This window comes from Onychostoma macrolepis, chromosome 23 (genome assembly GCF_012432095.1).
Source record: "Onychostoma macrolepis isolate SWU-2019 chromosome 23, ASM1243209v1, whole genome shotgun sequence".
Lineage (NCBI taxonomy): Eukaryota > Metazoa > Chordata > Actinopteri > Cypriniformes > Cyprinidae > Onychostoma > Onychostoma macrolepis.
The window spans coordinates 5451420-5465823 of NC_081177.1; the positions used below are offsets into that span (position 1 = coordinate 5451420).

The following is a 14404-nucleotide window of genomic DNA, read 5'->3' on the forward strand; positions in this document are numbered from 1 at the left end:
ATTAAGGAAGTAAATAGGGTCAATTTTGATTTCATTATGACTTGAAGTTGTGCCAATAGATCATCCACTGTAGTTCACTGGCATTGTTTTCTGTAATATTAACCTCAGTCATACACGATACCGTTCCAGAGTTTTGATTTATCACATGTACTTGTCGAGCGCTCTTGTCATAAGTGCCTTGTTGACGGATGGTAGTCGTTGATTGTACCTTGTACTTGTTACTTCAGCAAGAACCCCTTAACCCAACAGCTACCAGTCCTCAGCTTTAACTTTGCTTCCAGCCTCAAATAATAAATAAAAGCACTTCCTGTGTAGGCTCTGATATACACTTGACAAGCTTGGTCTGTGTCAATAGGACCGCTGAGAAATCCGGCTGCGCTCTTGTGCCGACGGCTGTTAAGTGAGAGGCAGGAAAAAGTTTGCGCTTCGATTAGTTGGAGATGACATGTTCTGGCCTCTGTGTTTGTCTTGCAGCTGATTATCCAGAAGATCCGCATGTGCCAGCAGCTGTGGGCTTGCGAGTCATTTGTCAGCGTGCTGGAGTACCTTCTGGCCGTGGGCAATTACCTCAACCAGAACGCGGGCAAGGACAGGGCCAAGGGATTTCGCCTCTCATCCTTAACTAAGGTAGGACCCGCAACCGCCAGCAAATGACCCGTGGGGGATGGCGAGGAGAGCCGGGGCTAATAAAACTTCTCATTGGCATACAGGACAAACATCTGCTGGTTTTATTTCTCTCTTTCTTTTTTTCACCAGCTTTCATTTCTCCTCCGGTTGTTTTATCCGGTCAGCTTTGGTAGCAGCATTAGGGAAAACTAATAATATGGAATGAGATTTTTCAAAATAATGTTAGGTTTTCTAGTTTTCAGCAAGTAGCCGTCTCAGTTTTTGGTCATGTTGTGTCATATGCACAGCTTTTCACACAAACAAGCTTTCACATCTCTTGAAATACCCTCTCTCACATATGCTACCATTCAAAAACCTGTTTTTAAAGAAATTAATACATTTATTCAGAAAGGATGCATTAAATTGATCAAAAGTGAAAACATTTATAGTTTTATTTATTTATAAAATGATTTTATATTCAGACATGCATTTCATTTATTTATAATGTTACAAAAGATTTATATTTTAAATAAATGCTGTTCTTTTGAACTTTCTATTCATCAAAGAATCCTGAAAAAAAAAAAAAAAAAAAGAATTCACAAAAATATGGTAATAATAAACGTTTATTGAGCAGCAAATCAGCATATGAGAATGATTTCTGACACTGAAGACTGGATTAATGATGCTGAAAATCCAGCTTTACATCACAGCAAACAATTACATTTTAAAATATATTCAAATAGAAAACTATTATTTTAAATTGTAATAATATTTCACAATATTACTGTTTTTATTGTATTTTTGATCAAATAAATGCAGCCTTGGTGAGCGGAAGAGACTTATAAAAACATCATAAAATCTCACAGGTATTACTGATAAATTGCAACCCATATTGTACTCATAATATTTAATCGATTATTTAGATCATTTTATTTATTTATTTAGTTATTTAGTTGATATTGTTTCCTAAGGACAAAATACAATATATTGTAAATGCATTCAAAAATATTCACACATAAATAAATATATAAATCATTTGAGATTGTAGTGAGACTGTTACATTATTCACAGTGCTTCATAGGAGTGGGTGGTTTCTGCTCCGATTTTTATTGCATTTCCAGCTGTTTTCGTAAGTTGAAAGTATATATCGTTGCTTAACAACTGCAAGGATCATAGTCATTCTGACTTAAAACATAATTGTTAAAAATGAGGAGAATATTAATTTCCTTTTTTACTTCCAGAGCACTGTTGTTGCACTGTATTATGATGCATTACATGGCATATATATTGTGACATGTATTATATCGTACTTGCCACTGCGCCTATGCTTTAGTCACGTTTGTATGACTGCATCTGCTACACAAATCAGACGTGCCAAACAGTGTATACCTGTGAGTTTCTCTTTGTTTTTCGTTTGTGCAAACTCTTGCTGCAGCGGCCCAATTCATTAGCCACGCGGCATGGCTTTTTTTCAGAGCTCGCCGAGTCATTAGTGACACGCCGGTAATTTGTATTGATTTTTGCGGCCAGGGTGCTTGAAACCCAGTTCCTCAGTGGCAAGATTTAAGGGTACCTGCACAATAAGCTGAACGACTTCCTCCTTTGCTAATGAGGAATCTGAATGCACCACCTCTATGCTTCCTCTATAGAAACACGACAAAAAAAAAATTAAATACAATAACCGCATGCTTATTTTAGAGTGATGAAGTAAACCTCTGATGATTAATGAAACACCTTGTCCTGGCATGTTCATCATGACATTTTCAAAAAATTCCATTTCATCATTTAGTATATCATATTTTAGTAACACTTTATTTTAAGGACCAATTCTCACTATTAACTAGCATATTGGCTGTTTATTATTACTTATAAAGTAATACATATTTTAGATCCCTTAACCTTTCCCCACATCTAAACTTAACAACTACCTCACTAATTATTAATAAGCAGCAAATGAGGAGTTTACTGAGGCAAAAGTCATAGTTCATAGTTAGTTGGACCTTAAAATAAGTGTGACCCACATGTTTTATGTATAAAATTTGAAGAACTTTGCATGTTTAGTCTTAAATATATATTAACCTTTTAACTTTTTGTTACTGTTTAAAGCAAATGTCACAACATTTGAGATTAATATGCATTTTAAACGATTTATAACATGGTTTTCTGGAATACTTGATTCAGATTGGTCATTGTAGCATTGTATGGTCAAATATGTTTGTATAATGACTGCTAAACTCTATAAATAACTGTTTTGTACATCCCAGAACTTTTTCTAATCACAAAAAAAGAGAAAAGAAATCAATATTTCATGCATTGCCATTCAAAATTTGCACCAAGACTGCATTTATTTGATCAAAAATACAATAAAAGCTGTAATATTGTAAAATATTTTTACAAATTAAAATATTTCTGTGTGAATATATTGTAAAATGTAATTTATTCTTGTGATTGAAGCTGCATTTTTGGCATCATTACTCACACATTGCTTACTGTCACATGATCCTTCAGAAATTATTCTAATATGTTGATTTGCTGCTCCAGAAATGATCACTGCTTCATATTTTTTTCTGGAAACTGTGATGCATTTTTTCAGGATCCTTTGATCAATGTAATGGATCCTTGCTGAATAAAGGCAATTAAAAAAAAATAATAATCTTACTGACCCCAAACTTTTGAAAAGTGATGTTTCTATTTATGTATGCATGTATTTATTTATTTAATAAGTCGTAATAATATAAGCCACCAAATATAAAAAAATTCTAAAACACATTCATATATTTAGATTTTTTTGAAACCGCAAATTTAAGTCTGATACCGCAAAATATGAGTGATCCTATGTGAACTAAGCCTTCGATTTGAAAACAAAACTTGTGTATTTGATTTCTCCTGGTCAATGTTTAGTTTTGTAGAACGGGTTGGGGTTTGAAATAATAAACAACACTGAGAATAACCCTTTTTTCCACCCGTCTGAAGATCAGCATTTAGCCTGTGAGTTTTAAATTAGCGTCAGCTGAAATTGTCGCAGTGGTTTCCTATCTACATGCATTACCATAAAGAATAGATCTAGAGAGCCTGATGGATCTGCGCTCTTGTTCTCTGCAGACCTCTTCATATGGAGAGCAGTTGAAACAGATGCTGGTTTTTGTGGCACAAGTACTCGCTTTACATTTCCTTGCTTTAAAAAGATGCTACTGAGATGAGAGCGTTTGTGTTTAGCACGTAGCACTTCATTAATTTTCAGTGCTCGGGTTGTTCACGTTACCGCTGGATAAGTGTGAAAGCTTTTTGAATTAGCAGCTATTTTTATTCTGTGTGTTCAAGACATGCATTTCTTATCATTATCACTCTTTAGCCTACTGTAGAAATATTTAAAAACACTCACACGAGGCTGCGGCGCTCCATAAGATTTGCATTGTGGTTAATCAGAGAGCAGAACCTTCGAGATGTCAAGGAGAAATGTTAACCGGTTTTTCACATGTGCACAATAGAGGTGCGCTTCGGTACAAGGACATTATCTTCTTCCATTTTTAGTTGATGGTAATATGTGGGTGGTGAATTGTCAAGCCTTGCTCTTTCTCTGGCCTTGGGCAAGGTATTGGTATTCAAAGATGCATGCATGAGCGTGCATAAACTCTCACTAACGCACATCCAAGATAAATATTTGTTTACCTCCGGTACCCTCCGGTCAGATGGGATATTTGATTGGGGATATAGGACCAATCGTTCCCAAACCTCCTCCTAATTATTACCAAGCACTGCCTACATAGACGGCTGCCTTCTAAGTATGCGTTCTGACTGTTTGGAACATTCAACATTGTCAACTTGCATGTCACACAAATGGCACTTTGCACTTGACAGAAAATTGATTTCAGTAGAAATTGTTGTTAGTATGTTGGAGTGTTATTTTAATATAATTGACATACCATAATAGTTTTTAGTAATATTGACATTGAATTAAATTAATATATTAGTTTTTATTTTGGCAGCAGCTGTTTGCACTAAGTGAAATAGCATATTTTCTTAGTGATAGATGGTATTTGCACTTGGATTATGTTTACACTGTGAAAATAACAGTATTTATTTTACACTATGTGCAAATAGCTGTAGATTCTATTTGCACTGTTAAAATAGCAGGATTTTATGCTATTTATACTTATTGCAAATAGTGGCAACTATCTGCACCTCAGTATTGTAGTGCAATATAAAACAATATGCAATAATAACGTATTGTGTAAATTATAATGTTAATTCAGATTATTAAATGGATGCCACCTTATTGGGACAATAAAGCCCTCCCTACACCTACCCTAACGTTACCTGATACTTTATTTTCAACTTTTTGATTATTTCCTTAATTTTTATTGAAAATAAATGCCTTTCTGATGTGATGTGTGATTTTCATTTTCATTTTTTTTGTCATTTTCATTTTTTTTTTATGTTTGTATAGTTTTTATACATGTTTTTTTTTTTCAGTTTTAATTTGAGTTATTTCATCACGTTAAACTAAATAAAAATGTGAAATGTTGCCAGTCAACTAGCTGAAATGTATTTATTTATATATTTTTTATTTTATGTAGCGAAAGTAGCCTTTTTTTTTTGTTTGTTTGTTTTTAGGTTTTTAGTTTCAGTTTAGCTTCACTTATAAAATAATATTTTAATATTATAATAATATAAATAATAACAAATAGTATATAAATAATATGAATAATTTTTATTACACCACATTATTTTTATCAATCATTTTATTAACTAATTATTGTATTATCAATAATTAATTAAATGAATTAATTTATGTATGTGTATTTATTTCAGATCTCAGATTTCAAATATTTTATCAACCAATTATTTTATCTTATTTATTTTTCAAATAGAATATTTTTATGAACCAACATTTTATTATCATAGCCTGTTGTTTTATTTATTTATTTATTTTATTTTTTTCGATATTGAATGGAATATATATCTGCCATCTTAAATTGATTTTTTTCTATATAATTATATATTTTTCTATGTAATTTTGTATATAATTCTGGGATTGACACTGCATTTTGGCTGAATCAATAAAAGTGTCTCCAATGCCTTAAAATGCTGTCTACATAGGTTTTGGAACAGAGCACATGTATCATCTATTCTTAAGCGCAGGTGCATGGACAAACTTCCACAAACACATTCATTATTTTTCCCTCATTTTCCTAGCTTTCTCAGCAGCGCGGGAACAATCGGAAGTTCACCTTGCTGCATGCCCTTGTGGAGCAGATCATGTTGCAAGAACCACGTTTGGCCACCTTTTTCCTGGAGCTTGCAGAATTCGAGACTGTTCCTGGAGGTACTCTAATCAAAATTTCATTGCAAGGGAAGATGTGAGAGATGTTTTTGGGGCTGATTTGATTGAACGCCTTCTGATTGTGTGTTTCTGTGGTTTTCCCGCAGCTTCGGTTAAAGGTCTGACAGCAGAGGTGGACGGTACGTGGACGCTCTCATCTAATGTGTTTTGTGATGCTGCTGCACCAAATTTGTTTGTAGTCATCAGTGTTTCAGAAAAGGATGCTTGATTGAGCACATTTGATTACAGAATATCACATTTTCACTGCTTCATTCAAGCATGGTCAATAATTTCATACAATTTATTACTTGTTAATCAGCTGGGCATTACATTCAAACCTGTTGCTGCTTGGCTGCTTGTGCATTAATGCATAAAGGCATTGCAATTGAGCTCATAAAGTAGTGTGTCCATTATAAATGTCCTTAATCACAGATTTTTTTCCCCTTTGTGTCACCATTTAGTAGTGAAGAATGAATTTCAGAAGATCGTCCAGTACAGGAAAACATACAGTAAAATTAAAAACGAAGTCAATCAGCACCCCAAATTCTTCAAAGACTTGAAGGTAATTTACAAATATACCCAATTATCTTAGCTTTATTATGTCACATAATCAGGTTACTTGAATTCATTATGAATTTGAAAGAAAACATTGGTATTAATGGCATGTTAATGTGATTTAGTTTTATTTTGGGAACTGAAGCTTTTTAAAAAGCACTATAAAAGTATCATAAAAACATTAAAAATAAATCTATTGTTTGTGCGATATATTGTAAGTCAGTCCAGTTTAAGTCGTTAGTCCTTGATAATCTTCTCTTCAAGCGAGCTCTTAATGACTGTGACCAGATCAGTGATTCAGTGAGTTGAACTCAAGAATCAATCAGACAGGATCAAAAAAAATTATTCAAATTGGTCAAAGCTACTTCTCTCAGTGAATAATGATTCAAATGTCAGTCTTGTCCTCACACAAAGCTATTATATGACTTCAGAAGAATAGTACATGTAACATTATGATGCTTTAAGTCGCATGACACATTATGATGCTTTTATGCTGCTTTTTACTCAGTTTGGAGCTTGACAGCCCCTGTCCTTACTCATTTTCATTATACTGAAAATACCGGCCAGGTTGTTCTTTAAAAAATCTTATGTGCTGCATTATTCTTGAACAACTCCACAGAGAAAGGAAGTTAATCTAGATCATATATAGCACAGGCCCTTGAGAGCTGCTTGTTTGATACACCTTTTCACTGTATAAAAGCTTTTGGATGTGGTCTGGTTGAAAAGAAATATTGGTGATCAAAAGCCTCTGCGGCTGATAGCGCTAAGAATTCCAGTGCTACCTCTCCAGAAATGGAAAGAAGGAGAAAGCGCAGCCGTAACACCTGCTCTTCCTTTATCTCCGGCTCTAGGCGGCCATCGAGAAGCATGAGGCCGATCTCAGACAGCTGATGAAGAGGTGTGAGGAGATGAGGAAGCTCTACACTGACATATTGGTAATCCCTGAGTTATTATTTCAATATCTTCTGTTGTGTTGCTTTGGGAGACGGATGGGCCGGTATCTCCAGCTATCTGGAGATTGGCCTTTCTCTGCTTATCTGTGCCAGGTGGACTGAGGTGGAAGAGGGGAATATATTTCAGCCCACCCATTCATCAAGGTTACAGTTGTTGTTTCTTTTCTCACTGTGAGGGACATGATGGCTGGATTGAGATTGACTTATGATATCAGTTCTCTATGATATTCATTGTTTGTTTATAACAATAAATATGTGATTGTCTGCAGTGGCATAGATGGAGCCTTGAGAACTACAAATGAAGCCTTTTAAAAATTATTTTATTTGTTCAATTTGTTTTGTTGTTGATAGGGCTGCCCTCGACTAAAGATTTTTCTGGTGGACCAGTAGTCGTTCATTTGAAGCATTAGTTGACTAATCGCACATTTATTATTAAACCATTTAAATCATTATAATGAACCTTTAATTGCCTACATAGCCTATAAGCACTCAAGCACACGCATAATGCTTGCCACAGCGCACTGGCAGAAGTAATGATTATGAATGTGTCAGGGAAAAACAGTAAGGAGGCTGCATTAACATTTTAATAATGTATTGATACACTTGTGGGGTTTTTTTTTTTTCGGGTTTAAGAGATGAAGTCGGCGACACAGACTCGTCATCTCCACAGTGGAAGCGCCTGCATGCATGTTTCATACAGATTACATAATCTGAGAAAAGGCTATTTGTTTTCCATTTGAGTTGGTTCATTTCTCTCTGTGGATACTTCATGTTTGTAAGGAAAGTAAAGACCGAGACGGCAGAAAGCGCATCCTGTTTGCTTTCATTATTTTACAAAAGTGCAATGTTTTATTGTTATTGTGCGTGCACACAAATAAACGTAGAGTTTTACAGACTCGACAGATGTATTACTCTTATCTGTATGACCAGAAATGGCAGAGTATTTTAAGAGCAAGTGTCCTGCAGTGAGCGCTACTGTTCAGTTTCTTCGCACAGACACTTGAACAGCTTACATTTCTCTAGATTTTTTTTTTTTTTTTTTTCTGCAACCTAATAAAATTTTGTTTGACCAAGCCTCTTCTGGTCGACTATAGGTTAGTCGATTATTAGGGGGCAGCCCTAGTTGTTTAATAGGTATTTGTTTTGTTTGCTTTTGTTTTTATCGTTTTTAATATGACTGAATTATAAGGTTTAGGGAAAAACAGAAAATACAGAAAATAAATATATAAAACGTTAAATAATTATCAGCAATAAAAAACTTTTAAATATGAAATATATTTTATTTTCAATTCAATAAATATTTATATTTATGTATTTGTAATACAAAAAATAATACACAACATATAGAAAAAATATCCAGAAAAATTCAATGCAGCTCTAGGAAAAAAAAAAATTTGCTTTACTAATTTTTTTGTTTTTGTTTTATGGCCTTCTGGGTAAATTTAATCCAAGCTAATCAGTACATTTTACTAGCCTGACTACGTCAGACTTTGTACTTCCACTCAATTTCATTTAGCTTCTGTACTCAGCAAACTTGAAGCAAAGCGAAGTAGCAGAGTTTGGTATTACCAGGCTAACATTTGACACCTCAGACAGAAATTGATCATATTTTTCATGTTACATTACATTATGATATACACTAATGTTTAAAAGTTTGATGTCAGTAGGATTTTTTTCGTGTAAGATTTTTTTATTTCCTTATTCAGCAAATATGCATTAAATTGATCAAAAGGGACACATACATTTATAATATTTCAGAATTTCTATTTCAAGTAAATGCTGTCCTTTTAAACTTTATATTCATCAAAGTAAAAGAAAAATTAACAATAAGATACATCATGGTTTTCACACAAATATGAAGCAGTGCAACTGTTTTCAACATTGATAATAATCAGAAATGTTTTTTGAGCAGCAAATCAGCATATTAGAATGATTTCTGAAAAATCATGTGACACTGACGACTGGAGTAATGATGCTGAAAATTTAGCTTTGATCGCAGGAATTAATTACATTTTAAACTATATTCAAATAGATTGTTATTTTAAATTGTAAAAATATTTCACAATATTACTGTAATTACGGTGCTTTTTTTTAGATCAAATAAATGCAGCCTTGATGAGCTTAAAACCTCAAACTTTTGAACAGCTGTGTATGTGCTGTTTCGAATTTTTTTTCTGAGAGAATACAAAACAGTGTAATAAAAGTTTTGCAATAAAAGTCCAGCAAGAAAATACACAACTTTCTTAATAATAAAGAACAAATTCTTAGGGAAAGTCCTTTTCCTCTGTTTGTAACGTGCAATGTATTTCCCAGCTGTCCCAATTTTCTTCAAGACCATCCATAAAGACTGCAAGCGGTTCATTGTGAACATTCAGCCTATTGTGAGCTTGACAGGATGAGGATCGAGTCTCCTGCCAGGGATGAGAATCGCTTTAGTTTCACAATTACATCCCAAACTTTCAGCCTAGGGCAAAAACACAGCAAACAGCAACTTGGGGCTGTTGAGCCTGAAATAATGGGGAGAATAGAGCCAGGATGAAGAGAGAAACTGAGAGTGATTGGAAATAAAACGGGTTCTTGGCCATTACACAGTCTATTTCTCTTAGTTTATCAGCATTAAGGTTATAAAACTGGCATAAATGCAGGATTTTATTTTTATTAATACTTCATTTATATTACTGCAAGACAGACTTTTCAGGACAGGAGATAGAATCAAAATGAACTCCCAAATCTTACTGCGACATGGAGCTAAGGAGAAAATGTAGAACTTGAAAAATAAGAAAACAGCTTAGTGAAAACCGTTTACAGTTTAAAAGCAAATAGAAATCCTTTTTTTTTTTTTTTTTTTTTAATTTTTTTTTTTTTTTTGAATGTTTAAAATGTTCATGACATATTTTTTTAAAATATTGAAGTTTTGAGCAGCTGTATGTTTGAGCACCTGCATTCCTCCAGGTCAAATGGTATTTACAATAATAATTTACAAAATAATTTTGACTTGAGTTCATTTATTAATGAGTAACGTCTCTTTGGAGAGAATGTGCACATTTTTAATGTTAACAGGTTTTACTGTGTTATTACAACATTTAACCATTTTTTATTAATTTAAAAATTGTGAAATTCTTTCAAATTTAAATATTGTACAAGCACTACAGCAAAAACCAGTTTGATGCATATTTGATCAATATTTTAGAAATTGTATTTGAATATTACCAGTATTGACTTCAATGGATTTCATTAAATTCCTTTGAAAACGGCTGCTCAAAACGGTCTAAATATGAAACCTACACATTCAAAACATTATTACTCTGAAACTTTTAATGTAAATGTTAAGTGGAAGTGGAATGTTTAGTACTGTAAGGTATTTCGTGACACTACATATGCTGGCGTGTGAATTTGATAGGTGCTTGATATAAAATAAATGGTGCTTAAAGTCCTTGAATCTGGTGTTCATGAAAAAGTGGGAACCGTGTACTGTGTGTAGTGTGTATATTTATTATGTATATATAAATACACACACATACAGTATATATTTTGAAAATATTTACACGTACTGTACTTATATATATTTAATATATAAACAACATATTTTTCTTAAATATACACATGCATGTGTGTGTTTTTATATATGTAAACAAAAACGTATTTTGGATGTGATTAATCGCAATTAATGATTTGACAGCACTATTATATATATAGAAAATATTTACTTTTTGACTTTCAATTAAACAACAATTACAATATGAAGCTGTTTTTATTGTATTAAGTGATAAATGAATAAACAATAGCAGGGTTATTAACAATGTTATTTTAAATATGACTGAATTTTTTTACAATTTTATATATATATATGTATATGTGTGTGTGTGTGTGTGTGTGTGTGTGTATGTGTGTGTATAAAGCATATTAAATGTACTTTTTTCAATTTAATAAATATTTGGATTTATATATTTTATAATATATAAAAATAATACTACACCATAAACAATATATAGAAAAAAAATAATATTTTGACTTTCAATTAGACATTAACAGTTACAAGATGAAGCAGTTATTTACTGTACAAAGCACTGTGTGAATATCACTGTTCATTTGGTTTCTTTTCTTCAACAGATAAAATTCGGAGAGCCTTTGGATCAAGACTCCCAAGAAGTTTTCGGATGGATTTGCCAATTTATCAGTGATTTCAAGAAAGTGTACTCTGAATACACTCAATGAAGCTGAATTACCATTCACATCTGGAACAGTAGGTGTTCGTTTGTGTGAATTTGCACCTGCTATCTCAAGCATGTCATAATATTTCATTGGGAAGGTGATTGGACCGTCTGTAGAAACAGTCTTATCTGCAGACTGCGACCGATGTTTTCTGGATCTTCCCCAGTGCTGGTGTTTGGTTTGATTAAGTCTTGGCGAGCCGGATCCTGTGCTTCTTTGACCCGGTGCTACAGCAAACAGCTAATTTCTCAGATGTTTTCTGGAGGCGCATATCATTTTGCTTCTCCTATAATGGATGTCAGTGGTAAACTCACAAATGGCTGGTGTGAAAGAGGCATTCTGGTTCAGACAGCCAATTGAATGGCTTCCACATGCGTCTGCTGAATCGCCGACTCTCTCTGTGGCCTTGAGCGCATGTGTGTTTTCTGGATGATACAGAGTCGAATCCTCCGTGGCGGTTCAGCAGAGGACATCTGCATTTCACACGATTCAAAACAGACTCCTTGTTTTCCTTTTGAGGATTTCATTCAGTAAATGAAGAGGACGAATAAAAGAAGAAGAAACAAATCTCTTTTAAGTCTGATTCCCTTTGCATAACACTAGGATTTACATGCTTGCGACTTGTAATCTCTTTGTAGTGAACACCCACTGCAGTTTGTCCACCGTTGCAGGGGTGGCTCACCCAAAAATGAAAAGTCTGTCATCGTTTACCTTCATGTCATGGTTTTCTTTCTTCTGTGGAACACAAAAACAGGATGTTTAGGCTGTTATTAAGCACTATTTTTATTATTATTTCATATCCATCTTGCACACTGCTTATCCTCTATAGGGTCACAGTGGACAGATTGTTTATTTTATTTTATAGTTCATTTTAATTTATCATTTTAATTGCTTTTTAGTGGTTAATTTTTATTTAAAAAATTTGAGTTTTATTTTATTTTATTTTATTTTTTTATTTTATTTTATTTTTTTATTTTATTTTATTTTTTTATTTTATTTTATTTTATTTTATTTTATTTTATTTTATTTTATTTTATTTTATTTTATTTTATTTTATTTTATTTTATTTTATTTTATTTTTATTTTATTTTATTTTATTTTATTTTTCCAAACCACTTCTCTGTCAACAGATATATTTATTTTATTGTATTGTATTTTTTTATTTTGTTTTATTTTACTTTAGTTTATATTTGAAGATTTTTAAGATAAGATTTTTGTGGACTAATGTCAATAACCAGTTCCTTTAAATCACATAAACTAGCACAGTAGCAACAGTAGCTGTGTAAATATGACCTTGTGACCTATTTGTTGTGAGCTACGGAAATACAGATTCATTGTACAATATAACAAGCCAATAGAGTTTTGCACCCTGCAGTAGGGCACATCAAATATTCTGTGTGCCATTTCATGACCTGCAGGAGTTTGTCAGCTCAAATTCTCTGCTTAGTCAGACATAAAATGCTTTCCTTCTGCATTGTGGCAAAAATTGAGATTTCTTTTTTTTTTTTTTGCAAAAATGGAGCATGATGTGCCCTTGACTGCACAGGAAATGATTATTTTATTCATTAAAGAAATGTATTCACGCTAGAACACTGAAAGATTTTAATCAAACGAGCTTAATTTGTCTTCCAAAGCAGTGATTTGCATTAATAGTCATTTTAATTTGCACTTCTGTAAAATAAATAAAAAATGACTTTTCTGGTATCTGTAAAATCATGTCGTGCTGTCACTATCTTGCTTTAGTGTCTTTTTTGAACATTACTCAAAGCCTGTGATGTTTGGTTTTGTATCAGAAAAAAGCAAAGGGATTACGACTCTTGCCTTAAATGACTTCACCTGCAGCACACAGGGCTTTTACGCTGACATTATTTTAAATCTTACATCTGTTCATCTTCTTAGGTTCTCAGCTTTGTTACCTTATATAATTTTCTAGCTTGTGAAAGAGTACACAGCCAAACATGTGCATGTTTTGCCGTCTCCCTCAGCTGGTGTCGAGCTGAATGCTTTCCTCTGTACAGCTGGTGTGAGTAAGTGTTTGCTGGAGTGATCTGTCAAATCAAGGTCTGCTGGTCATTATTTCCACACGATTCAGCGTATAAAGACACGAGTCTGTGGCATCTCTGCTGTAATGATGGAGGTGTTGAATCACTCTTTCAGATAATGAGACCGTTTTTATGTGCTGATGTTGTAGGTGGGAGAATTTATGAAGCTGTGGGATTTAAAATAATATTTGCAAATGCAGGTTTCACTGTTTTTATTGCTCATATTTGAACAAACCTCTAACCTTACACATTGAATGCTGGCATTTAACTCATCCCACACAGTTTGGAAATAAATATTAATATGTGCCACAATTGTATTTTTACATAAAATGCATGCAAATTCTATAAATAATAATTAATTTTAATTATATAATAAAAAATATTGTTTTAATATAAATAATTTACATAAAAATATAAATAAATGTATAATTTACATAAATTATTAACTGAAGGAATGTGAATGTAGGATTTTAATATTTTTTTGAATGGTTAGCTATTTTTTTAGAATATACACATTGTAGTTAAAAAGTTTGGGGTTTCTGGCTATTTGATTTTTTAATTTTTTAATTGTATTGTTTTGTTTGAATGGGGGGGGGTGCACCATGGACAGATAGTTAATTTATTTTAATTAATTTTATTATATTTTGATCCATTCTCCGAACTACTTATCCAACCACTTTTATTTTTATTTTATTTTATTTTATGTATTAATT

At 32.8% G+C, this 14404-nt stretch overlaps 1 protein-coding gene across 5 annotated transcripts in view; it reads left to right on the forward strand.

Annotated features, from left to right (window-relative positions):
• LOC131532152 (uncharacterized) overlaps positions 1-12632 on the forward strand; it is a 54731-nt gene extending 42099 nt beyond the window's left edge. For all 5 annotated transcript variants that reach the window (XM_058763590.1, XM_058763593.1, XM_058763591.1 and 2 more), the window contains 6 exons: positions 475-627; positions 5803-5932; positions 6037-6069; positions 6391-6491; positions 7336-7419; positions 11548-12632. In XM_058763590.1, the coding sequence (XP_058619573.1) occupies positions 475-627; positions 5803-5932; positions 6037-6069; positions 6391-6491; positions 7336-7419; positions 11548-11652 (606 nt within the window). In that variant the 3' untranslated portion in view covers positions 11653-12632. The remainder of the gene's footprint in view (positions 1-474; positions 628-5802; positions 5933-6036; positions 6070-6390; positions 6492-7335; positions 7420-11547) is intronic.
• Positions 12633-14404: the final 1772 nt, after the last annotated feature.